The following is a 27032-nucleotide window of genomic DNA, read 5'->3' as shown; positions in this document are numbered from 1 at the left end:
GCATGACAATGACCCCATGCGCAAACTCTGCTCCATGGTTTTTCCAGTTTGCTGTGGAAGAACTCACAGACAACACACAGCCCCTGAACCCCATCAAACAAGTGGGACACACCAGTGTTGAACTTCACTAACACTTTTGTCTGAATGGGACCAAAGAAAGAAGCTGTGTCTCCACTTTCATCAATAAAAAAACAAATAAAAAAAAAAACAAGACAAAACAATGCTTTAAAATGTGTTTAATTGCTAATTAGAAGTGTAGTAAAAAGTTCACAGAAGAGATCAGACTACCAAAAACATTAGTTCACATCATCAACTCACAGATATTACAGTTTGCAGCATTAAAGGGAGAGTCTGTGGATGTTAAAATCGAGCGTTAAGATTTTTTTAACCTGATTGTTGGCTCTCTAAAACTCTCTCTCACATACAGTCTTCTTCTTATAGAAACTTGATCTTATGTATAAATAAGTCACATCCTGAGCTCTGAACTGTATTCATCTTTCATTTGCTGCTAAAAAATTGCAAATTCAAATGAAAAACGTAAAATCCCACTGGTGTTTACCTGACGAAAATGTGATGTCTGGTTGAGAAGACACTGTATCTGACATTAGAGAGGGCACAGACAGACAGATCAGTGGTCATCAGGGAGTTTCTCTCTGCGAGCAGCTGAGTGGTGACACTTGAGAGAGCCACACTGGCAGCTGAAGTACTTGCTCTTCACCCTCCAGTAGTGATCACCATAGTCGAACCTAGTGAGGGAGAGAGACCACGGTCCATCATATCACTTTTATTCAAACGAAAAAGGAAAGCAGTAGACAGAGCTGAGCTTGTTTTTCCAGCACTCACCCTATCTGTTCTCCGGCTTTGATGGACCTGCTGGAGAAGAAGGCTATCCTGGGGAAGCGTAGGTCCTGGTGCATGGTGAACACCCTCACAGCCAGCAGGTTGGGCTCACACAGGTGGTTGATGAAGCGGCCGATGTTGCCGAAAAGTCTCGCGTCGATACAGTGTACATCTTTCACCTGTGGGATGGTAACCAAGAAGAGTCACAGTCACGTGTTTTCTCTGAATAGGTGACATGGTCACAACAAGTACGACAGGGCAGCAAACACAAGCAGTCACACCATCAGACAGCTTGTAAACACTTTGCCCAGATTATCTCTTCACACTGTATTCAAAGGTTACACAGAAAGTGAGGTGCCTGAAATGTCATCAATAATGCAACTCCAACTACAGCGGGTACAGTCAGTCAAAGTTGAAGCAGAAAGTGGGTCTATATGTTGTGATTAGGTTCGCAAAAGATATGCAGACGGAAAAACATGTTGAGATTATCTTGGCAGACTGTTGCGATTGCAATATGAGTCATGATTTCAGTTGGAGTGGTCATTTTGTCATGATGATGACAACTTTGAATTTTTGTTGGGTCTCGTACCAAACCATTATGTTTCCTTATGTCTGGAGAATCTGATGTGCATGCCAGGCCATTCATGGTCTGTTGTGATGCATTTTACCTTCGTCAAAATAAACTGCAGCTCTTGTCATTTGGACATTGCACTTGGCCATACTGTGATTTCAATTATATTTTGATTAATTGTTCAGCCCTGATTATGATGCATGTTTACAACAACAGTGTGGGTCATAGAGAAGCCTGAGAGAGGAGATGTAAAACTACAATGAGATGGTTGGTTCTTAAAACCACAAATATGTGTCCTTATGGATATCAACACTTTAAATAAAACACTGGAGTAAAATAAGGACCTTTAAATGTTCTGCCTAATTGTGCTTTTGTTTTTGAGGACCCCTTCAAAATGAGATAGTACATTTCCAGAGGTTATTCCTTATAAAGAAATTCCAACTTCTGACAAAACCTCAAAGTAAAATAGAAACGGTTCTGTCTGCAGAAAACTGGACTGTAACATCAGATCGTTTCCCTCTCTCACCTCCCATATGGCCAAGTTTGTAAACGTGTGTGTGTGTGCAACTGTGTCTCACCACCATGTGCATGGTCGCCTGATACAGTATTCAAAAATGCAGGTCAAATAGTTCAATCACCTTGTTGTCGAGGGTGAAGAGGAAAGAGTCGTTCTCCCTTTTGTCAGCCTCTGCGTCAGTGATGAGCTCTCCCACATACCTGTGGAAGCACGAGGGATTGAGAGCTCAGAGCACAGCTGCTGTTCAGTATTTCATGCTGTAAAACACTGAATTCAGTCGTTTCTCTTATGAGAGCCTGTCCTCACTCGCAAATGAATGTTCCTTGAGGGATATCCTGCATGGCCCTCACTCCCCAGCCCATCTTCTGTGTCCTGAAGAGTTGCAGCCGGGCTCTGAAACAAACAAACACAAGGCAGTTATGTAATCCAGCAGCTGACAAAGCAGCAGCTCACTTAAAAGGAAAATTAAGACAAAATATTACATTGATTTTCATCACAGTTTCAAGAGAGAAAAACAACCTTTCCCTGAAGGAGAGAACTGAGTCCCCTTCCCATCAGCCTGGTTAAAAAAAAAAACAAGACACCAGTTGCCCTGTGCTGTAGTAGGACCAGGCCCCAGGCCTACTGTCAATCTGTCTGTCTGTCTGTCCTCTTAGTGCGGCAGTCTGCAACAACACACACTTCACTGCTTTATTTGAATCTGCTGACTACATTAACAATGCCAATATTAATATAATATACATTTACTCATCTGTCAGATGCTTTTATCCAAAGTGACATCACTAAAGCTTTAGCGCAGTAGGAAACCTTGGTGTAGGGACTAAGTACTACATCTGTTCAATAAGCTCCAGGAGATCAAGTAAAGAAATGCACCGACAGTGCAGAATAAGTGCTAGTTAGGTATGTTAGGGTGTTAGGAGAGGAGGTGCTCTCTGAGAGCATTCAGTAGCTTGTTCCACCATCGGGGAACCACAGACAAGAACAGTCAGAGGCTGAGATCGCCTTGTGTGCAGGGACGGTGACAAGCTGAGACAGCGGGACCATCTGGTGCTACTTCACATTCAGTACTTAACCAGATCCTGTGTAAGTTAAAGGTCTTTATCGTTAAGAGTTTTGTTCCATTTGTATGTTCCTGCTGTTGCTTTCATCCAGCTGATGATATTTTCTGATCCGTTCTCAGTGCAGCCCCGTTGGAGCTGTATTTGCTGATTTAAGTCACTGCTGGTGCAAACTGAAGACTTCTGCTGCGGCTTCATATAAAAATCATTTCCTTGCCTCCCAGGAAACCAAAGGGCTTTTATTTTGTGGAGCAAAATTTAAAAGGCCTTCTAGGCTTTTACCAGGGAATGCAGTAGTAAAGGGAGCTGTCAGATGAAGAGCTGCAGGCAACATTGCAGAAAGTGGAATACATTACCTCAGTCCCTTCTGGACCACGCGGTTCCTGCAGGTCCTCCAGCAGGAGCAGGCATGGTTACACTCAAACAGCACCGGGGGCTCCCGCTGACAAAAGTCCGGAGGTAGTCGACCCTCCTGCGCACGCACGCGCACGCACGCACACACACGCACGCACGCACGCACGCACACACACACACGCACACACACACACACACACAAATGAAACGTGATAAAAATCAAGATGTTCTGTTTAGACATGTTACCTGCTCCTTTCAGATGTTTTGTTCTTTTTTGTAGCTAGAAAAACAAAATTAGAAATTAAGCTGCTAAACTGTTAGTTAGCTGTTAGTTAGTCCAGTGAAAACTAAACTTTCACATCGAATAACTGTTTAGAATTATTATAATTAAAGGTCCCATATTTTACACTTTTCCTGTTGATCTCCATCAGAATATATATTTGTGGTTTTAAGAACCAAAAACCATCTCAGTGTAGTTTTACATCTCCTCTCTCAGGCTTCTCTCTGGAGCTCTAGTAACAACAGGTCATTCATACTGTTTTCTGAGTAACATGGACATCTCACTTTATACCACATGGGACCTTTAAACAAATAATTGTAATATTGTTTTATGTAAAGGATGCTGATGATGAAATAATTTGAGGAATGTGTGTGTCTGTGTGTGTGTGTGTGTGTACTTACACTGTCATACCAACACCGTAGACTGAGCTGACCACACATGCAGGTGCTGGATGCGCAGTCGTCTGTGCAGCTGCAGTGCTGAATGATACAAACAATGAGCTGTTATAAGTCAAGTATTATGAAATTTTGCAGTTTTTATCTCACATTACTGTATTTTTTTTTATTTTTTATTACAGATATTGTATTTTCATGCTCATAATACCACGGCCTCATGAAAAAGAGAACCAGCTGTTTACTCAAACGCTGGAGTGTTTATCTCTTTTAATGTGGACAGGTGAAAACTGGACTGGACTGAGCTGCAGAAACGCTCAATGTCTCGATGGTGGCCACAGGATCCAGCTGTGTGTCTGTCAAACACAACACTACACTCACTGAAGTCCTTCAGAAAAAAGGAGCTGAATGCCATGGTGGGGAAAAAAACACACTGTGGAATGAGTTACAAATCTATAGTTTTATTTTTTATTTCCTAAAAGAGGTTGTTTTTTTACCACTGTGGCCAGCTACTGTCACTCAAACAGGACATGGTGCACTTTTTGTGGACTATTTTCCGTGGTGGATTAATCCACATTTGGTGCTGTAGTGAGTATTTCCGGCAGCAGCAGGGTGTGTGTGGGATTGAGCTGGACAACAATGGAGCCCTGTGGCACACAGGCATAGGATATAACCGGCTTTGGATACACACGCAATACTTGTTAGTAGGATACATTCATTGCTGGGTTGGTCTGACATGTGAATTGTTAATAATCAGGAAAATATAGACCATCACTGGAATTATATTTTACAAAAGCACGGAAAGATCAAATCAAATGTGTCTTGTTTTGCCGTCCTTGCAGTGCTGTAATAAACAACAGAGCTGAGGTCTCACCTGTAAGTGAGTGATGTCCTTGTCTATGTCCAGTGGGGAGGTGACACAGTTGTCTGGGATGTATTTAAAGTTCTGAGGACAGGGCTCGCTGTCGACACCATTAACACAGGTGATAGGAACCGCCTCGTAACCCCGAGAGATGTCCCTAAGAGAGGGAAAGATTACGATTTTAAAATCTGATTCAAATGTGTACGGTAAAAAGAAAAATGTATGGTTATAGATATACAGACAGGTGACGAATTCGAGAACTCCACAGAGCACGAGAGGTTTGATTGGTTTGATTATGACCTGAGTCTCATTAGTTCACTAAGAAGAGTTCAGCAGAAGACAAATATCATTCTCATGTCTGTGTCAAGCACAGAGCTGAAGTTATGATGGGGTTAGCCTAACTTAGCTCAAAGAAACAGCTAGCCTGGTACAAAGTGAAAAGTCCACGCAGCAGTACCTCTGAAGCTCCCTGTTCAACACGTTGAACATTTACACAGACAGAAATCTGTTTGTGGTTCAAGGTGCCGTTTCATGCTGAAACTATTTCTTAACAAACAACAGCTGGGTTCAGTCACTGTGTGGAATCATTTGTCAAAAAAAATAAAAATAGTTTCACCACATAACTTCATCTAAAGCCACTAATTGTTGTTTTTACATTTCTGTTTGGCTACAAATTAAACAAAAAAGATGCAGCTTTTTTAAACTTCAGAGGTAGGTGTGTTGTTGAACTTTGAACAGCTGGTTTCCTCTGCTGAGTCCTACTACGCTACATGAATCGTCCCAGCTCTGTACCTAACACATGATATGACATGAAAAGAAGGCAAATTGTGAGTTGTTGAACTATCCCTTTGAATCCAGTGGCCAGGGGTTTTCTGGCTACGTAATGTAGTAAAGAGTAAAGAGGTCAGAGGAAGAAGGCTCATATGAAATATGAAAGAAGGCTATGAAACCTCTTTCTGTGGTGATGCTAAAAGATTGAGATTTGGTCTTAATTTCAGTTCACCTTTCAGAATCTATTTGTAACACTACTCACTGACCTTTTACTCAAAAAATACATCTCTCAGTTTGTCACACTCAGTCACTGTCACCTGCAGTGGTAGCAGTTCAGTTGGAGTAGTTTAACACTAATTCAACATCATGGATGAGAGGTGAAATGTCCTCAGTCCAGTTGGCCTTGACCCAAGTCTAACCACAGTAAGACTATGGCACCCAAGCAGCTCTACTTTGGAGAAATACTCGTAGAACTAAGAAATAATTAGAACCTAAAGCTGCACCAATCAATATTTTCATATATATATTATATGTTTAATGTGACAGGAGTCGCCTGCAGTGACAAACCCAGAGAGAAAGTTTCACCAAGTTCTCCTTAGTGCTGCAGAGTTTTTCAGCTCCGGAGCTCTTAGCAACCAGCTGTTTTAACCATGCTCGTGGCGTGGCTCCAGGGATGTCAGTTGCTCCGTCACTTTGGTCAAAATATTTTTTTTCTCAACTTCTGGATGCACCACCATGAGGTTCATATTTTGGGGTTTCAGTGAAATGTCTCTAATGTAACTGTTGGATGGATTATTATGTAATTTGGTTTAAACATTCACGTCCCTCTCAGATTATTGTCATGACTTCATCTTTCATCTATCACCACCAAAAGATCACATCACAATTTACAATTTGCCATCAAGCTAAACTAAGTCGGTGACTGTTGTAAACATTATACCTGCTTAGTATCAAGACATTATCATTGTGACCGTGTTAGCATTTTGCACTTAAGCAAACCCACAGGTTTTTGTAAGGAGATGGTGGAATCAAAAACAAGGGGCAATAGGCAGAGTCAATACTGGCCTTACATTCATAAGGTGAACACCAACATGACTCCTAATGAATGCCAGTGTTGCTCTGTGGGGGTAATACGTCCATCATGTGATGTTAAGCTCGTTGTGGAGTGCTGCCCTGTTGTGGCCAAAACAGATCTGAGTTTTCAGTCTGGTTTAAAAACAGACAGGAAATCATTTGGAAATGATTTGACTCTGATTCCCTTCCTTAAATTCTCTGATTCACTTGAACATTACCTTGGACCTCATTACATTATATAAACCTAAATATAAGCTTGGTCACGTTCCATGATGTTGTTTTTCAAAAGTGTCTCAGAAGCAGGACAGACAGAGATGCCTCAGGCCACAGAGGAACAGCGCAAATAAAAATTATCGTTATACTTTCTATACATGTGATACCTTAACCAACACGCACGCACGCACGCACGCACGCACGCACACACGCACACACGCACACACTTGTACTTCTATCTTTGTGAGGACACTCATTGACATAATGCATTCCCTAGCCCCTTACCCTAATCTTAACCATCACAACTGAGTGCCTAACCCTAACCCTGACCCTGACCTAAACCTAATTCTAACCATAACTCTAAAACTAAAAGTCTTAACCCTCAACATGTGATTTGAAGGTGTCTCAAAAAGTGAGGACCGGCCAAAATGTCCTCACTTTCCCAAAATGTCCTCACCTTGTTAGTAAAATACTTTTTTTGGTCCTTACTATGTAGCAAGTACAAGTACACACACACACACACACACACACACACACACACACACACACACACACACACACACACACACACACACACACACACACACACACGCATACCTGCTGAGCAATCTCTCCCCGCAGCAGTCCCTGCCTCTCCTGGCATCAGTGAGTTTCTTGTTGGTGCTGAGGGCAGTCCACACACTGGAGCCGTAGACGCAGCAATCCAGAGCTGTCTCCCCTTCCTTATTCCTCTGAGTGACATCAGCTCCACAAGACAGGAACAACCTGCACATGGACGATGTTTGGAATTGAAGTCTGGGGACTAGGTTATAAAACACAATAAACTGATGTATCGAAGGGGCAACCAAAGTGGGGGCTTTGGAGCTAAAACCAATATCCTACAGATATTTCAGGACCACATTTGCCAATAGCTGATATACTTCACTGGTTAAAGTACGTGGACCCCTGAACATACACTCTAAAAAACCATGGGCATTAATCTGCTGCTATAACTGCCTCCACTTTGCTGGTGTCAGGCTAACCACCAGTGTACCACTTGTGTATTTCTTTCATGTAACTTATTTCAACATTTCAATCCTGTTTCCTTTGTTTTTCGTGGTTAGGGACAGGAGTATACAGTATATCGTCCATGTGTTATAAATAAAGTTGGGTTAAAAACAAAAAAGCCTAGTGTAAGTGCAGTCAGTTCTCTCTGCAGCACCGTTGTCTTTTCCTACATCCTTATGAACTCTCCTTCACACCTTTCCTTTGACAAGGAGATTATTTAGACTTTCCGATCACGGCCACAGTTGGAAGAATACAAACTAACTGAAACACTGCCCAAAAGACAGACGTACGGAGGTGTCCAGATACATGTGTGCAATTAGTCAACTGAACGATTAAACTAGTCTGCACCAGAAATACTCATTATTAATATTTTATTAATGTACAGCCCCAGTTAACTGCTCTGTCTAAGATGTGGCCGTAGTCCCAGCAGACAGCCCCTCCCTGCACTAATGCATATAACCATTTAAATTTCCCTGTTTATCAACAGGGAAGTTAATCGTTAGGAACATCCCTATGTACTTGTTCCCTTGTGATGTAGTGTGAGCCAATATTTAATAGCTTTACATCTGAAGAAATAAAGTGGAAACTTTATTGTTACATAATAAGGATGACAACATTTTATCAAAACACAACTTATATAACTATGAACTATACAATATAGTTTGAAGTCTACTTTCGTACATGTTTATTATTGCCTGTGTGCAGAGTGTTTCAATTTGAGTGTAATGCAATTTTTATTGTTTTCCACAGGCATCTACATTTACATTTACTCATTTAGCAGACGCTTCTATCCGAAGCAACTCATAAGTGAAGGACATCTATGTATGCACCCATCTTTGGGTTTGTGTCCCATATCTATGGACACTGGACTGATCTGAACTGTAAAGTTGTGTGTAATGAAAGTGAAACTTAACACTCACGTCACACACTCCAGGTAGTTTTCTCTGGCAGCAACATGAAGGGGGGAGTCACCATGAACGTTGACAGCGTTGAGGTCACACTGAGCCTCCAGCAGAGCCTGGGCGACGTCATCACTGCCCGACAGAGCTGCCCAGTGCAGGCAGACGTTCTCCTCCTGAACAGGGAGCACATCAGAGAGGTGTCACAGTGTTCTGACAGAGGCAGGGGGGTCCAGCAGAACACCCCTGGTCAATATCACCGAAATGTTCAGTCATTACAAATCCTGTCAGTGTGAGATACTCCATAGATTTTCTATTGGCTTCAATTCAAGGGCCATGCTCTTCTTTTTATTTGGTACTTGTGTTTACCAACTTGAATTCATTCTGGCATCACTGTGGCAAATATCATCTCTCCTACTCATTTATCCAGCTACTACGCTACCACTACCACCTCAGGGCCAGATTAATGCATTTTATTTTGGAAAGGAGCTGCTTCTTCTTGGTGTCCTGCTCATGAACAGGGATGTTAACTAGTTCCTTTAGCTCTTACCCCAGGGTTACTTTTATTTACCTCACTGTTCATTCTCTGTTGTGTCTTTGGAGTCATTTTAACAGGGAGAGTAGCAGCAATTTGTCTGTCTACATGTGGACTGATGAAGATCTAAACTCTTTGAGGTGACTCTGTGACCCTTTCAGCTTCATGCTAATCAACCTTTCTTGATAGTTCAAGTCTTCTGAGATCTTTTTCTGAGACCCGATTCACATCAGCTGATGTTTCTTGTGAATAACAAACTCAAAAGTGTTTGAGTGCAAAAAGCCAAAGTGTCTCTAACCCACACCTCCAGTCTGGCTTCGTTGACTGGACTCCTGGTCTGATACTGCATTAGTACAAATAGATTCTGTTTATTCATACTTGTAAATTAGATGAAGGTCACTTTCACTGTATGAACACAATGAGACAGTTAAGAAATGCTCTGACATCCTTCCTGTCTGAAATACCTCTAATTTTCATTATCACATAAAAGAAGTGAGGTCTATTTTTTGCCTTGATCAAGGTGACACAGCACCCACTGCTCCTCTGGCTCTCCATTGCACTGTACTGTACTTAAACTTCACTGTTCAGTGGTAAAAAAAAAAACAACATTATGCATCCCATGAGCTCAACTGTGTCAGAGAATTTTCCCTGATCAGCTCTAACACTGCGCAAGTGTGAAAACAGAAAGTTATGGCGTGTGTGCATGTGTGGTACAGTTGTAAAAACAGTGTGTGGTGCCAACTGACCTTGTCTCTGATGTTAACGTCAGCCCCTTTGGCCAACAACAGACGAACCAGCTCTTTGTGCTTGTACTCGATGGCCCAGGTGATAGGCGTCCACCCCCCATCATCCTGCACCCACACATGGTGTAAAACTTGCATACAGATTTACACAAACACATGACTCTTCATTTACACAGCATTAGCTTTTAGCAGTAGTTAGTAAATGAGGTAATGTATGTCTTTACCTGACAGTTTATGTATTTGGAAGCCTTGGAGAGCAGATGATGGACTATATCATAATGTCCCAGTTTAGCTGCCAGATGCAGACAGGTGAAACCCATGATATCCTGAGATGACAACATGATTCACATTGAACAACAACGCACTGCAGATGATGGACTATATCATTATGCCCCAGTTTAACTTCCAGATGCAAACAGGTGAAACCCATGATATACCGAGATGACAACATGATTCGCATTATGCAACACTGCACTGCTGCCACCACTGCTACAGTTCAAATGAAATAGCATTTCATTGGCGACTGGAGTTAAAACCTGTGAGTAAAAGAGGACATTGGAAAAGACATAATGAAGAAAAACGTGTCTCACAGTTCAGAAGTCTCCTGTACTTAATCCTCTCCCTGCCTTTAGAGACTAGTTCAGGCTTAGAGATGGAGAGGTTAATTAAAACGTTTTACATTCATCACTTAATGAGACAGTCCCCCTTCTTTCCAGAGCAATCACAGGCTTCTTAGGACACTCTATTATTATTATTATCATTATTATTATTAACCCCAAAGGTTTGTAAAATCAAGTGATAATCCAAAAAAGTTACAAAGGAACAACTTCCTGTAGGTTCCAGTCAAAACAGGAAGTGTTGCATGTCTTGGCAACAATCACTCCTATTAACGCTTAAATTAGCCCAGTAGTTTCTCATATCGCTCCGAGGCTGAGTACAAAAGTTACAAATATGGCTACAAATATGCATAGTTAGTTGGTTATGTTGTTTGTTAGCTTGTAACTGGCAGTGACTGACAGAGTGTTATTGCTTGTGCTAATGCAAACTCTTGCTCTCTGCACTGACAAGGTTTTGAAACAGCAGTGTATATCACAATGGTGAGTTTAGAAGAAACATCAGAGACTCAACCTCACGTTTGAGCCTCAGCCAGATCCAGACTCAGATGAGACCAGAATCAGAGACTAGCAGATGGATCAGAACGGTTAGCATAGTTAGCATCTTTTATTTGTTTATGTTGTTTGTTAGGTCAGAACTGGCAGTGCCTGACACAGTGTTGGTGGTTGTGCTAATGCTAACTCTGTCTTTCTGTACTGACAAGGTTTCAGGTTTATTTAGCCCCACCCCCCATCCCCAAAAGTAGACAGGATTGGTTCCACAGGTTTGTGACATATGATTCCCTGGCTGTCTCTAAGACGTCCATCTCTGAACGCCCTTGTTGAGAAATGCTGCACTAACAATATGTTTTTCAGATGTTGAAAATAATAACATTAATTTTGAGATTTTAAAAATTTGTAGTTCGGCAGCGGTTGATAGTGTGAGACTGGACAGTGGGATGGATAAATCCGAATGTCAGAATCTGACATGAGCACACATCAGGCTGAAAGGACGAGTTGACACTGACTGAGATGATCTCACAGACTGTGTACTGACCCACCTTGTGGCTGATGGCTGCTCCAGCTCTGAGCAGGTACTTCACTGTGTCCAGGTGGTTGTTTTCACAGGCCACCATCAGTGGTGTTCTCTGCTCCTCGTCAAACATGTCCAGGTTGGCCCCAGCCTGTGTGTATACACACACACACACACACACACACACACACACACACACACACACACACACACACACACGCACACACACACGCACACACACACACACGCACACACACACACACACACACACACACACGCACACACACAGCATCCCGACATCACTAATTACTGTAAGACACTGACACTCACCGACAGGATTCCTGGATAGAGCACAGGACATTTTAGTTACAGTTACTGCCAACAAGCAGCACTGCCTCCTACAGCTTTAAAACATTTCATCTCTTTCTCTTGTTCCAGACTAGAGGAAACAAAATGGTAAGCTGTTGTCCATTAAGTTCAATAAGGATTCAGGTTAGCAAACATTTACGGAATTTCCACTCTCTCTCATTTGGAAAACACATTTAGTTTATTACATTTTACATGTATGTGCATTACACCTAAAATCATTTTTTTTAAAAAGATGGCTTTCAAGTTTTTCCCAAATTTACTTGAGATTGTAATAATAAGTTGGCATGAGAGTTAAAAAATTTAATTACATAGCATTCAGATATTTTTCAGATCCCTTCACTTTTCCCACATTTTGTTATGTAACAGCCTAATGCTAAAATTGTTTACATAAATGTTTTCTCTCAACAATCTACAGGAAATACCCCATAATGACAAGGTAAAAACACAATTTTTGCAAATGTATTAAATTTTATTAAAAAGGAAAAACTGAAATATCACTCTGACATAAGTACTATCTAAGTATTAAAACTCACTGCAGATCCTATGAGCTTAATTTGACTTGGAGGTAGTATTTAGTTCAACAAATTATGTCTCAATTTTCAGTTTTGGGGGAACGGCAATACTCTGGGTTGTACTGAGAACTGTGAAATGGACCACTTCAGAAACATTTGGGGCATAAATTAACGTGTGAGTACAGCCAACTCAACAGGCAGCACGACACCACTGGCGCTATCCATGGTACTGAAAGGGGGGATTTAACTCTGGCATGTTACATTAGCAGTTAACCTTTTGTTTTGTTGTGTATGTTTGCATTCCCCATGTGTCTGCATGAGGAAAAGGAAAAGGCACGAGGTCAAGACAGAGGATAAGAAGGGTTAAGGGATAAGAGGTTAAAGAAGGTTTGACAATCTGCTTTCTACTCAAGGCCTAAGTTTAAGACCAAATATGCATCAGTCTGACAGTTTTTGTCCAGTGAGAACTGTTTTTCTACTGAGAAATACACCATTATTTCCTGCAGTGAAGCCCCCGTCTCCTCACCTGGACCAGCATGTGGCAGACCTCATGGTGACCCTCGGCAGCTGCTGCATGAAGGGGGGTGCGTTTGCTTTGACCCTCCATCATAAAGTTGGGGTCCTTCCCATCAACTGTAATGTACAAAGTTTGGTGTGATAATACAGATATTATAAAACATACACTCACTGAGCACTTTAATAGGAACACCTGTACACCTGTTTATTAATGCAGTTATCCAATCAGCCAATCACGTGGCAGCAGTGCATAAAATCCTGCAGATACAGGTCAGGAGCTCCAGTTAAACACCAGACTGAGGAAAAATGTGATTGTTGGTGTCAGACAGGCTGGTTTCAGTGTGTCTGAAGCTGCTGATCTCCTGGATTTTCATTCACAACAGTCTCAGAGATTTTACTATGAATGGAGCCAAAAACAAAACCATCCAGTGAGCAGCAGCTCTTTGGACGAGGACACCTTGTCAGCTAGAGAAGTCAGAGCAGGGCTGTGTGAGTGATATCTGTCAGGATGACAGTGCGCTCTGGCACCTGCTGCAGAGATCTGCATTCTCTGTTGCTGAACCTTCAAAATAAAATGCGTTTTCACAAGTGAAAAGAGTTCTCTTAAATCGCTGTTTTCCATGCTACAGTTTAACAGTCGGTCCACGGTTGGATTGTCTATAGTGCGATATTGCAAATTTTGCAGTCTACGTATGAGGAGAATGGACAGACTGGTTGGAGCTGACAGAAGGGCTACGGTCACGTAGATAACTACTCTTTACAACTGTGCTGATCAGAAAAGCTTCAGAATGAACAATACGTCCAACCTCGAGGTGGACGGACTACAACAGCAGAGACTGCGTCAGGTTTCACTGCAGCCGCCCAAGAACAGAGATCTGAGGCTTAATGTTCATCCCTCCATGTCCACAGTTCACCATCTTGTAATGGCTATTTCCTGCAGGATAATGCTCCATGTCACAAAGCTTCAGTCGTCTCAGCTTGGTTTCATCAACATGACAGTGAGTTCAGTGAACTTCAATGCCCCCACCCCCCCCCAGTCTCCAGACCCAGACCCAGATCTAGTAGAACAGTAGAACACCTTTGGGATGTGGTAGAATGGGACACAGGCTGTGGCTGTTCTTGTTCTAACAGCGTTACAGAGGACACAGTGCTCACCGGCTGCTCTTCGTCAACCCGAGGCTGTATGGGCAATAAAATGTTTTCACCAACAGATGTCACTGGTGAGCTTTCCAACCATTATACCTAGATTTACAACCAGGCCGCCTCAAATTCCCTGATGCTTAGTCCCAGTGGAGGGTCAGCTAAGGTCTGGCGGGCTGCCTGGTTTGGGATACACCAATGGAAACCCTGAAAGTGCTCAGTGAGTGCACATTAAGTTTCTGTAGCTGAATCCACTATATCTCAAATCACACATCTGCGTTACCTAGGAGATGAATGACCTTCTGGAGCTCTCCTTGCTTTGCAGAGATGTACAGCTGCCTCGTAGGGTATTTCACTTTCTTTGGTTTCAGGCTAAAAAGAATAAAGTCCTCAATCAATTATTGATATCAAAGTGCAGACTGGGGTGCAAGGCAGCACTATTTTGCAAACTGATGTCAAAATATTTCATGGTAAACCTTACTTCTCGTCATCCAGTGCCATTAGGATGCTCTCTAGTGACTCTTTAGGTTGTCTCTCTGCAGCACACACAGCCTCGCTTTTTAACCTGGAAAGAGAAAGTAAACACTGAGATCTTTATTTGATCCCAGTTGTAATAAACTGGAATTATCCTATAATAGTTGTGAGTTAAGTGATCTCAAAAAGAAAATGGTATCTTCATCCTTCTTTGTAAGATGAGATGACATCTTGTGTTACCTGCTCGGGCTCTCATCTCTGCTCCTCCGAGGCTCGCTGGTCTTCTTAGCTCTGAGCACCTGTGGAACAGCAGGTTTGGGTGGTCCTGACGGCAGGGTGGCCAGAGTGGGCACAGCTGGAAGTGACAGCCTGGGGTTCGATCTGGGTACAGAGGGTGACTGATCGGCCTTTGGTACCGTGACCTCCTTCATCCCACTGGCATCCTCTCCACAGTGGGGGCAAAACCTGCAGTCCTTCAAGATGGAGGCGCAGTCACGGTGAAAGCGGTGGGAGATGCTGCCATATGGCCTGCACTCCATGAAGGTGCCCTTTGGGACAGGCCAAGAAAAGGCAGCATCAAGGTCGAGAGGTTCAGTATTTAAATATTCCAAGTATTGAAATTGTCATTTCAAGTTTCTATTTCTTCTTGTGAGGGTGAAAAAACATCTGAGAGACATTTAAAGCAGTGGTTCTGAACCTGGAGTACCACATACCCCCCTGGCATGAACTCAAGTGTCCCTTCATCCACATCACCTGTTCTGTTCAAGTTGTGTCCATTTGAATTCATTTCAAACTTTAACACATCCAATTACATAACAGTAGACCTTGTTTTCATCGAGGTGAACCATCAGTGCGTAAGTTGGTTTGGTCAAGTTTGCTTTACACCACTACCTGAAGTGGCAGAACTCTCAACCATTAATCCACGGCTTCATCTACTTCAACATGTTATTGGTTCCTTTTTCACCTGTTTGTCCATGACCTTGAGCTTTCTATCTTAACAACTGACTGAATACTTCTAGCTCTCTTTATCAACCATTACTTAAAGCTTTTTCTCCAATACATCCATTACTCTAACCTGATAATCTTCAGGTAAAAGCTTATCCAGTACTTTTGGCTAATTATTCCCATTTTCTTTTTCACTTACATTTGTTTTCATCATTTTTCCAACATGTTTAGTATCTATTTCACCTATTTATCAATCACTTTAGATTTTTCCAACAATTTATCCATCACTTTAACCTGACTATTCCTGACTATTTCAGCTGTTCATCTGTGACCTTTACCAACCACTACAGGGGCAGATTCAGTGGACATTTTCAAACGACAACTGAAAACATACCTGTTCAATTCAGCATTCAATTAGCTCTAAGAATTGTATATTTATTCAATATTATTTTATTTATTTTTTAAAGTGATGGTGTTAATAATAATTATTATTATTGTTGCTGTTTTGTTTTTGTTGTTATTATTATTAATATTATTTTTATTTATTTATTTATTCATTTATTTTATTTATTTATTTATTTTTTCGGTCTATTTTATATTTGTCCAAGCACTTTGAGCTGCATTCTGTGTATGAAAAGTGCTATAAAAATAAAGTTTATTATTATAATAATAATAATTATTATTATACACACACCCTCACACACCAGTGACACATCGGGGTTCAGTATCCTGCCCAAGGACACTTTGAAACTTGAGCCTGGAGGACGTGGGAATTGAACCACCATTCTTGCAATTAATGGAAGCGCTGCCTCCTGAGCCACAGCTGCCAACTTCTGATGTTTAGGTAACTTCGGCTTATCTTACCATTTACCTATCACTATTTCAACCATTAATTCAGCCTTTACCCATTTATCATTATCATCATCATCATTTTTACTTTTTGAAAAAAGCTGAACTATTCAACAATTTGTCCATGTATCCCCTGGCAACTGCAAAAGTACTTCCTGAGGTTCAAGTACCTCTGATCAGGAATCACTTCTTTATAGTTTGGGGTCGGCGGCAAGGAGAAAAGACAGAGAGGAGGGAGAGGAGGAAGAAGATGACGATGGACACAGAGGATAAGAGACAGATGAGAGAGAGATGGACATGGAAATAAATAAAAAGGAAGAGAAATTGAAAGGTTACAAGAAAAGGAGGGTTTAAAAGCAGAAAAAGAACAAACAGTAGCCAAAGGAGAAGAAATAACAGGAGGAGAAAGAGACAATGAAAGTGAAGAAAAAGCCACAAAAGGCAGAACAGGATAATGATATAGCAATATTCATGTGAAATCTGCCCTAAACGTTTCTTAGTAATGAATTTTATTTGGAATCTTCCCTCGGATCATCACAGTGATCCTGATCAATTCTGCTGTGAATATATAACATGAAGAGTGGCCTTAATGTATCTACACTGTCAGTGTGCTTTGATTCCCCTCACCGCCCTGCAGAAGAGTCCACAGCCAGGGCAGCACTGGTGTTTGACCATCCCGGCCCGGTGGTCCTCACACAGAACCAGGAGCTGGACTGTGTTGGAGGGTCGCATCATTTCCTGCTTCATCACTCGCCTCTGGCAGCGACTCGGCTGTGGAGGGAAAATAAGGGAGGCGATCACAAAAAAAGTTACCATTCTGTTACAACTTTAAACCAAAAGGGTTCAAAACCATTGCATCAAAGTGCTGCACTGTCGTGTTTTTAATTCATTGAAATGATCTTTACTGTTCCATCTGTGCTCTCCATGGCCATGCAGGTCTGCTCCAACGTGGACAAGCTGCCTCCACAGTGAGGAGTCTCCATACGGCAGCAGCACAGAGGTAACTCCTCAGCCAGGTGTGTTTCTGTCACATCAGCATCCGCTGCTACACCTGCACACACACACACACACACACACACACACACACACACATCCCCATTATTTCACTTCACACCACACCAAGAAACTGACGTGAGTGACCTATAACATTTCATTCTGTAGAAAAATTAAAAAAAAAAAAAAAAAAAAAAACAGGGGACATGATGGCGCCAAATCATAATATACATTATCTCAAGGCACTTTACAGGGTAAGGTCAAGACCTTACTTTGTTACAGAGAAAAACCCAACAGTTCCCACAAAGAGCAAGCGCTTGGCGACAGGGGGGAGGAAAAACTCCCTTTAACAGGAAGAAACCTCCAACAGAACCAGGCTCAGGGTGGGCGGCCGTCTGCCTCGACCAGTTGGGTTTAGGAGGAGATAAAAAAGGGGGGGAGGGGGGAGGAGAGAGGAGAAAAGAGAAAAGAGAGAGAGAGACCAGGAACAGCTGTGTAGGTAATGGTGTTATCAATAATGATGACAGGTAACAGTGGTTAATAGTAATGATGAGTAGTGGTGGATCTGGATCCTGCTGCTCCCGAGGCAGAGAGACCTGCAGAATGAGGACAGAGAGAGGGAGAGAGAGGAGAAGCACAAACTACAGGAGAGAAAAAAAAAAAAAAGTCGAATCACTGAGATGCTGTAATCACCTGACGTGAGAGGAGAGAGCAGCTCCTCCTGAGCTTTCAGATCGAGACAGTCCAAAGCCAGCTCTGTGTATTCAACGTGGCTGCTTTCTCCTGCCTCTGCTTCCGTCAGAGATTCATTTCTGTCAGCTGTCTGATCTCTGACCGTCACAGTCTCTGGTAGAGTCCCTGCTTTTTCATCTGCTGCATCTCGGTTCTTCTCCACACTGGCTCCTGGCTCCTCTTTCTGATTTAAAAAAAAAAAAAAAAAAAAAAAAGGGGACATTTGTATGAATAAGTCTTCTACCATAAAACAAACTTTGTAGTCAACATCTAAAATTATTAAAGCTATCATCTATAACTATCTATATTATCTATATTACCCATGTTGTTGAGTTGTGTTCTTACATTATCCTAAGTGTTTCCAACCATTCTCAAAGAAATCTGTGATTTTAATCATGGTTCATGGTCTGTTTTATTGGGGTGTTGGTGAATCACTGATTTTTGGTGAAACTGCTTCATTTGTCATTTCTACCAGTTTTTAATTCCCTGGTCAGTTTGTTATGGAGAAGATGAGACCTCTGTGGATGATTCAGCTGCTGCTAAAAACCTCTTGAATGTTTGGTTCATAAGTTCAGTTCATAACAACAGTAATGCAATGCTGGTGAAGACATCAACTCCCATGATCCCACGCTATTTCACACCGTCTTTTGTTACTGTTTTGATTGAGAGACCCCCAGAGGCAGAAGTGACAGACTGTGTGTTTAAGACCTGTAGAGTGTCATGGTTAAAGTAAATGATGTATGTAGCTTTGACAGCGTGAACATAAAAAGATTAAGTTCGACGGGCAGGTTTTTAAACATGGACACAAACATGTGAGTGTTCACAGACCAACACATCATTAGTGGTAACAACTGTAAACTTTTCCTCACCATTTATCATGCTCTTACTTCACCATTATTGAGAACTGGAAGAAGAGGGGAATGTGATGACTTATGGTCACTGTGTAAACTGTGTGTACTTATTTAGACTATACAATCTCTCTTCTCTCTAATATGTAAATGAACAATCTGTTATGGCCTCGAATGTCCATGTCAAAAAGCATGATGTAAACAGTGAGCCCCTGTTTAAATCAGTTGTCAAGCCTCATTAGAAACCAGCTGTTGCCACTAAAGCTGTTGTGTGACTCATCTTTAAGTGATTAGAGCAATTTTTGCAATTGAGTGTTTAATAAGAAAAATCAAACGATCCCATTTCAAAACTGCTGTGTCAGATATGTGGGTGTAGAGTGACGCCATAAGTCATGGCATGTGCCACTTATGAACAGCATGTCACTTATGTTTCAATGCCAGATATCACGCTCACCTGCCATGTTTCCTGTTGCTCTCTCCAGGCTTTAAACACAATTTGTAGAATGAACATTGTGTGACAGTGAACATGTGTCTGGGTTACTGACAGTGGGCTGGTAGGAGGTCTGGCATGCAGGAACAAATCAATAAATGCACCTGCCTTCTCCTGATGTTTAAGGGCCTTGGCCTTCTTTTTGGGGACCAGGTTGTACATTCCCATCTTCCTCTTCTTCCTCTTCGCAGCTAGGAAAAGCAGAGGGAGGTGACATGGAGGCCAGAATTCATCAGCAGGAAATAATGCCTCAAAATCCTGTCACCTGAGACTACATGTTACACCAAGGCTCAGGTTTGAACTCAAGAAACTGATTATCAGGACATGGAAAAACTGTTATTGCACAGTATAATTGGATAAATCAATGTAACCTTGACATGAATGGACTGTGTAAACAGTATAATATTATATATTAACAATATAATAACATTAAAACTGATTGTAACAAGTATTTAGATTACAGTATGTTAATATGAAACTCTTGAAATGCACAGCAGAACTTTTGGAGATACTGGGGGTTTTTTTCAGCATCATGCAGCAGCTGCTTGAAATATTGTTCTCTCTGCTGCTGCTGCCTAATCCTGTCTTCCATCTGGGATTATTAAAAGCTTGATTCAAAATAAAAAGTTTGCAAAAGAGAGGATCAGCTAACCTGGCTGAGGTTTGGCGGAGGTGGAGACAGCTCTCTTCTCTTTGCCTTTGCCTCTCTGGCTGTGACAAAGCTCTGTGTCGAGTTGTGGTTCTGTCTTGCTTGCAGAGGAGAAGACAACATACATTATTTTTTATTCCACAAATAAGGAAGGCAAGAACAAAGCAGTTTTTAGATTATATGCAGCAAATGGCCAAACCAAGGCTGTTCAGTCTGTTGTCTCATCCCACTGGGATACCTGTACATGTCTGTATTTTGCACTCAGTAATAAAAGGACTAAATCATCTACAATTTGTCTAAGATGCAGCTGATTGGCTTCCAACTGTAACTACAAGAAGAGAACACATTATCTCAACTTCAGCAACCTTTCATTGGCTTCCTGTTACTTCCACAACACAGTTAAAAGTTCTATTAATCACCAAAAAAGCACAAAATAGATTCATTTCAAGCTAAGCCCACATAAGTGCACACACTTAGGTCAGCAGGAAAAGCTTTTGTCACAGTTTCAAAGATTAGATTAGATTTGCTGTTAAGGGTGACTGTGCATTTTAATGTCATGTCAAATTGTGTAATGTACGGTGGCCCTGAGAGCTCAACACACTGCAACTTAAGAAAACACATGCAAATAGACAAAACACAAACACATTCAGAAAATATCTTCTTCAGTTTGACAGCACGTGCACTGCAAATATTCACAACACAACCAAATACACAATCGCACTGCAAATTCAGAAATGTGTTTTCTTAAACTGCAGTGCATTGAGCTCTCAAGGCCACCGTAGTAATGAATTGCTGTTGACAATCCACACCATCAGCTAAAACACACCTTTTTCAACTAGCTTTTCAACTAACTAGCATCAATTTATATCTCCTAATGTCATTTGTCTGTTTTTATTTGTTTTTTCCTTCATTAAAGCAGTTTCTAACTGTGTTATGTTCTGTGCTAGATAAATAAAATATATTCAGATTAGCAATCCAAGCACCCAGATTAATAAAACTGGTTTGTATGTTTTATGTGAACTTTTCATATTGTATCCTGAGAATAAAAGCATTGAAATCCTATAATTCAGTAATCAATTCTTAAACAAGCTGAATGCAAGCACACATAGCAGCATATATGTGTAATTATAGCATTACACAGATCCCTTTTGACTGCTAAAGCAAGAGTTATGTCTCAGTACTCTCATATAAATGATGCATTAATAAACAAACAAGGCTTGCATAGTTCCTCCACAGCTCTAGTTCAATGATGGTCACTCTATTACAAGCTGTAACATAATAATTTTTCTTGTCATAGATTATTATCTCTGCTTTCATTTTGTGAATATGCGGGTTAAAAAATAAATCATATTACCATAAGAAGATCTACTTACTGACCCCTTTTATTTTGAAGGCTGAAAGTCTTTAACAGTTTTGTGGTTGGAAAAAAATATCTTAATCATTTATGTTACATGAATTTGCTTAACACCCTTCAAAGGTTCTGTTAACCTTAACAAGAAGAGGACTTGCCTGTGGTTTTTCTTCCATTGTAGCCTTTAAGGAACCAGAGGTGGGAGCTTGTTCCTCTGAGCTTCCTGCAGCAGCAGCAGCAGCAGCAGGAGCAGCAGGAGCAGCAGGAGCAGCAGGAGCAGCAGCGTGTCTCTCTCTGACAGGTGCACCAGTCAGACGTCCAGGTGTATCCAGAAACAGGCTGCCAGGAGATGCCGGCAGTTTCCCAGAAGCTGAGCCTGGTCGTTTGCTGCAGAAAGCTCCAACACCACTGACTATGGGTGAGCTGTGGAAGGGAGTTATCTTTACTCTGGGCATTTGACTGCTCTGGGCTACCTGCCTCTTGGCACCCATGGGTGTACCAGCAGAAAGAATGGGGGGTCTTCTGCCTGGTCCAGGCCCCTCACCAGCTCCACTGTGATCCATTACGGTCCCGTGGGGCTGACTGTTAGACTGTGGGGGGCTCAGTAGCACCTGTGGAGATGAAACAACTTTTACTCTACCCTTTAACACATCACGTTAGGCCACACAGACACCACACAACCGTATGAAGAACTGTCTTTACTCAACAGTACATGCAGCATGTGCACTTTTACAACATTCACCATGCAAGACAATGAAAAGTACAAAACTAAAGTTATCACGTCTTGAACTCACTGAGTTCTGAAGATGGAAGAAAGGCAGAGCAAAGCTCAGCCGTCTCAGCGCAGAGGCAGCTGACACAATCAGCGCGAAAACACGTTACAAATATCACCGAAAGTTACAACGAGGCCGTAGTGAAAAGTTCCAGCAGCAGAGTTTCCACCTCCCAGCTTCTTCGGTGTAGCTGTGTACGAGCGAGGATGGCAAGAGATGAACAGGAAGACGAGCGTTTCCACTTCCGCCCCCACCCGCACAGCGCGGCAGGCGCTGCGTGCGCTGCCTTCACGTCCTGAAGGCTCCGGAAGACTGGAAACACTTCTCCCGTTAGCCGCTTGTTGCTGCCGCCTGCGTTAAAGAGCAAGTTGCAGGTTTTTTGTTTTTGTTTTTTTTTTTCAAAAAATATACGTAACATTTCCTGGAAAATATTATTTAAAAATATTTTAAATTATTTATATTTACATGATTGTTTATGTTTGGAGAGACATGAAGGCAGGAATTCACCGGGAAAAGTGGATGTTTTGGAGTAACTGTGTTAAAAAGCCCCCACCCCAACACAACGCGTTTAATTTAAACGACGTCCCAGAGGGGCGTCATCTTCACCTCAGCGCGCCCTGCAGCAGTATATGGAAGCCTAAAAGGGACCATGATAAATTATGTAAACGTGAAAACGAAAATTCAATTCCACAATAGCATTTTCCACTATGTATGTATTATTTAATACATGCATATGTGCATGTCAAAATGAAATACAATTATCCAAATACAATTTGCATTATTTTTCACATACTCATATGGACCCTCTATAACCATATAAAAATGAAAATGGAAAAACTGTTAATTTTCAAAGTCGTACCCCGCTAGTACATTAAACAATATCCAGATGTAAATTCAAATTTGAAAATTAAAATGCAATATAAAAAAAATTAAACTTAATTTTCCATTTATGCAAGCAATATTCCAGTCACAATTAAAAGACTTAACCTTCTGTACAGTGGATAATATTTGAATGTAATAAGAGAAACAGCATCCACACACTATTGCATTTACATTTACATGTTACCACATCCTCTCGGTGTCAAAGTGAAATGAAAATGCAGTTTTCTAACAATGTGAAAATGAAAATAGCGTTCCTGATCAGCAGGCAGTATAAGAGGTAAGTTGTAGTAGATGTCGATCAGATACTGCAATTGGTGACACTCTTTGCCCTGGTAGCGCTAGCAGATAGAAGCAGGGGGGCAAGGAGCAGTACTACAGTCCACGTCTTGTACTGCAAGTGAACTCAGTACACCTTTGTCATGGAAGCTGGTAGTTCACACAACAAGAACTTACAAAAAAACATAAATCCCCTGGATGGACGACTGGTTGACTCTGTAAAGTCCACTTTGTACGTTACAAACTGAACGTGCTGTGATTGGCCCAATTCTTACTACATTCTGGGCAACACAACCACTATTACTGCAAAAATTAACAAAATGCTGCTGACATGTGAACTGACAATTATTAAAGTCCCCACCCAATAAAACCATCAAATGTCTGCTTTGACAGTATCAGAAAGCAGAACACAAACACTTCCAGTCAAAAATAATAAAGTGTAAGCAAGTAGTTAACAGGTTTATTGGAATCCAGCAGTTAAAAAAACACTATAAACAATAAATAAATGTTTCTCTGCATGTTAGTTGGATTTAACTTGATCAGGAAATATTTAAATGTATTCACAAAACTCTGATTAAAATAACTGATGTCATCAAGAAATCACCAAGAAAAAGAAATCAGACAGAGGGGATGTCATGAACAGCACCAACGCAGCAGAGGCAGAGGAAGAAGAAAATACTACACTATTTCTAAAAGGAAGTGTACAGTTATTACAACACAGTTTAACGACATGAACGTAACAAATGAATAACAAGGCAGAAATCTTGAGAGGCTAAATTGGATCCTGTACAATGACCTTACAAAGCTAAAGGTACACATCTTACAAAGGCAATAGTTTAGAAAACTCCTGATCGAAGACAAATAATAAAAGGTCCTTCCAAACAACATCTTTCATCCAGTCTTAAAATCCATAAAGATGATTTCACCTGTTTCCAATAAAAATCCCACAGCTTTATTTTTTGTTTGGCTTTTGAAAAATAAGGGATATTAGACTGAATACTGGAAGAGATGGTTTGTTTTGCACAGGGATTCATAAATGAAATTTTCTAACTTGACATCACAGATGTCATCTACTTATAAATTACCCACAACTAAAAACTTGACTCATGTTACTGTATGAAGAACAGAAAACAACATTCAAAGTGCTTAAACAAATATAGATTTTAACAAGACAGTGTTGATTGGCTGTGGCTAGTTTTCAGGTGAGAATAACCCCCATTCGGTTAGTTAACATACTTGTGCACTGGGCAGCAGAGTCTGAGGTCAATTCACATTAATTTCAACTCAAAATGCTGATTCTCGTACATTTAGAAAAACTTGAAACTTAAAAAATCTGGGGGTGAAGTCCTAAAATAACTATCACAACAGGTCATATTAGGTTCCCTCTGCGTCTTATAATCATTTTGTCCAAGTTAGTTACAACTTGGATAAAATGATAGGGACTCTACTTCAAAATTTTGTTTGATATCGGAGTGAATCAATCATCATCCTGGTGGGGGGGGGGGGTGGTTCCTGGGACTTCATGTGTTGCAGCTCTCATCATAAGAAGGAGGAGCCTCTGTAACAGACAGACCATCTGGTTACATATCACACAAACACTGTTACATATCACACTTTCCACATGTGAAGTCATCTGCAAGAGCACAAGACGACCACAGCCACATGAGTCTGGTGAGTGGCAACTGTCACATTTGAGTCTGTGACAAATGCATAAATGTATGAATTGAAGGACTCTTATAACTGAGAAGGAAAAAACAAACCAAGCCCAGCTAAGGTCGGCTATCATGAAATAAGTCCATCTTACTCCTGCTGTCTGGTTTCTGGGAGGTCTTTGTGACCAGAGAAAAATAAAGGGGTGCACACTGGATCTATGTTATCCAATTTTATTGAGATATACACCAATGACGTGGTCAAGCTTCAGACACCAGTCTGAAGAAGACCATGTCCTGAGTCAGCGTTTCATTAGTCCAGCTCCTGTTTACATTCTACGGGATGACAGATAATGTTGAATTTGAGACTTTACTACAAAGACCTAACTCTGTGCTTCACTGTCTTAATTAAAAAAATATTGAGTGTAAACACTCCTTCTAAATGCTGTATTCACTACTTTGAGCTCACACTAGGCAACTCAGACAAGCATGTATCAATGAGTTCACCATCGGGCGTGATTTAAGGTTCAGTGTCTTGCTCAAGTACCTTTTGACATGTTGACAGGAGCACTCAGGGACTGAACGCTGATTATAATGTTTAGTTTTTATAGACACTGTCAGAGAAGAGTTAATTCAACTCTGTATGATTATTATTGAAGTCAGAGGTAGGGGCAGGGGCATGACTTCAGGTCAAGCAAGGCAAGCACTGACTATTTACAGCTAACAACATTAACAAAGTGGAAGTGATGTCTCTGTTATGTCCACCTCATGTCCATGTAAAGGACTTAACTTTTCTTTTACTCTATGTCAACATCAACTAAACATTATAAGCTTTAGCATTAGGCTGTGCAGGTATAATGTATAAAGATGACACTGAGTATGTCAGTGAAGGCATTATATGGATCTGTAAATATGTCTATGTTCAATGTTACTTGGCATAGTAAATGCAGGACATGTTGGGATCTTGTAGAAATTATGACTGATGATTGCTGTAGAGCAGGTGAGTCCTGCAGTAAATTACAGTTAATTGCAGTTTGGTTTTAAAATCAGGCCTAAATTACAGCTTTCTTCTTCTCCACACCCATCCTTCACTCTACAGTCATGAGCAGAGCCTGGACAGTACAGAATAATGAGTGTTTGCCAACTGACCTTGTGGGTAAGATGAGGCGCCATAGTCTGGAGGCAGGATGAGTGGTGTTGGAGCTGAACTAGTCCCGTTCTCAGGGGCATAAGGTGATGGGGCCCCTGCAGGCCCCATGGGTCCAGTGCCAGGCCCGCCGTGCTGCTGGTTCTGGGGGAAAAAAAGGCCCGGAGCGTAGCTGAAAGCATTTGGTGAGACCATCTGAGACTGGCGCTTGTTGGGGAAGCCATCATTCATTGGAGTCCCCCCCTCTGCTCCCTGGTGGTACTCAGCTGGAGGAGCGCTGGGGGAACTGTGGCAAGACATCCTGGGACGAGGGGTTGGACGGGGAGCAGGTTTTGGGGCAGGGCGAGGGGGTGTTGTAGGAGTGGTAACAGAGGCAGAGGTGGAGGTGTTGGGAGCGGAGGCAGAGGAGGAGGCAGAGGCGGAGGCGGAGGGAGAGGCCAGTGTATCCTCAGGTGCAGCAGAGGAAGGAGGAGCTGCTTTTTTGGAGGGGCGCAGTTTTTTGTCCAGTGAGACATTTCCAACATGGATGGGTAATGTCAACATGACGTCCGGAGATTTTAGACTGACCTGTTCAATCAGAGGTCAAGAGACTGTTAGTGACAGTTCCTTAAGGAAAACAGGGCTAATACTCACAACCTAATCCTGTGTTGTATTC

At 41.5% G+C, this 27032-nt stretch overlaps 2 protein-coding genes across 4 annotated transcripts in view; both read right to left on the bottom strand.

The window, feature by feature from the left end:
- Positions 1-221: 221 nt before the first annotated feature.
- On the bottom strand, positions 222-23012 carry ehmt1a (euchromatic histone-lysine N-methyltransferase 1a). 3 transcript variants are annotated; one of them, XM_071481834.1, is made up of 24 exons: positions 22889-23008; positions 22445-22774; positions 21809-22261; positions 20303-20396; positions 19755-19841; positions 18274-18492; positions 17493-17638; positions 17215-17358; positions 15034-15341; positions 14801-14884; positions 14603-14691; positions 13190-13296; positions 11811-11933; positions 10381-10482; positions 10160-10264; positions 8900-9054; positions 7530-7697; positions 4887-5031; positions 4022-4099; positions 3343-3458; positions 2235-2321; positions 2050-2128; positions 844-1019; positions 222-746 (listed from the first exon to the last, which is right to left on the bottom strand). In XM_071481834.1, the coding sequence occupies exons 3-24, from the start codon at positions 22211-22213 to the stop codon at positions 629-631; spliced, it is 3135 nt and encodes a 1044-aa protein (XP_071337935.1). In that variant the 5' UTR covers positions 22214-22261; positions 22445-22774; positions 22889-23008; the 3' UTR covers positions 222-628. The 3 variants fall into 3 exon arrangements, with proteins under 3 accessions (XP_071337935.1, XP_071337934.1, XP_071337936.1); XM_071481833.1 differs by lacking the exon at positions 22889-23008 and having other exon boundaries at positions 20303-20392; positions 21805-22261; positions 22445-22770; XM_071481835.1 differs by lacking the exons at positions 222-746; positions 844-1019; positions 2050-2128 and having other exon boundaries at positions 2231-2321; positions 20303-20392; positions 21805-22261; positions 22889-23012.
- A 1002-nt stretch (positions 23013-24014) lies between these two features.
- arrdc1a (arrestin domain containing 1a) overlaps positions 24015-27032 on the bottom strand; it is a 15860-nt gene continuing 12842 nt past the window's right edge. Inside the window, exons 7-8 of the mRNA XM_071481832.1 lie at positions 26380-26944; positions 24015-25139 (exon numbers count right to left, since the gene is read on the bottom strand). Coding sequence (XP_071337933.1) covers positions 25102-25139; positions 26380-26944 — 603 coding nt within the window. The 3' untranslated portion in view covers positions 24015-25101. The remainder of the gene's footprint in view (positions 25140-26379; positions 26945-27032) is intronic.

The sequence above is a fragment of the Trachinotus anak genome, unplaced genomic scaffold (genome assembly GCF_046630095.1).
Source record: "Trachinotus anak isolate AG129_WGS33_773 ecotype Australia unplaced genomic scaffold, CSIRO_AGI_Tana_v1 ptg000008l, whole genome shotgun sequence".
NCBI lineage: Eukaryota > Metazoa > Chordata > Actinopteri > Carangiformes > Carangidae > Trachinotus > Trachinotus anak.
Note: the sequence above shows the minus strand (reverse complement) of the source record. Positions and strands in the feature narration are given on the sequence as shown.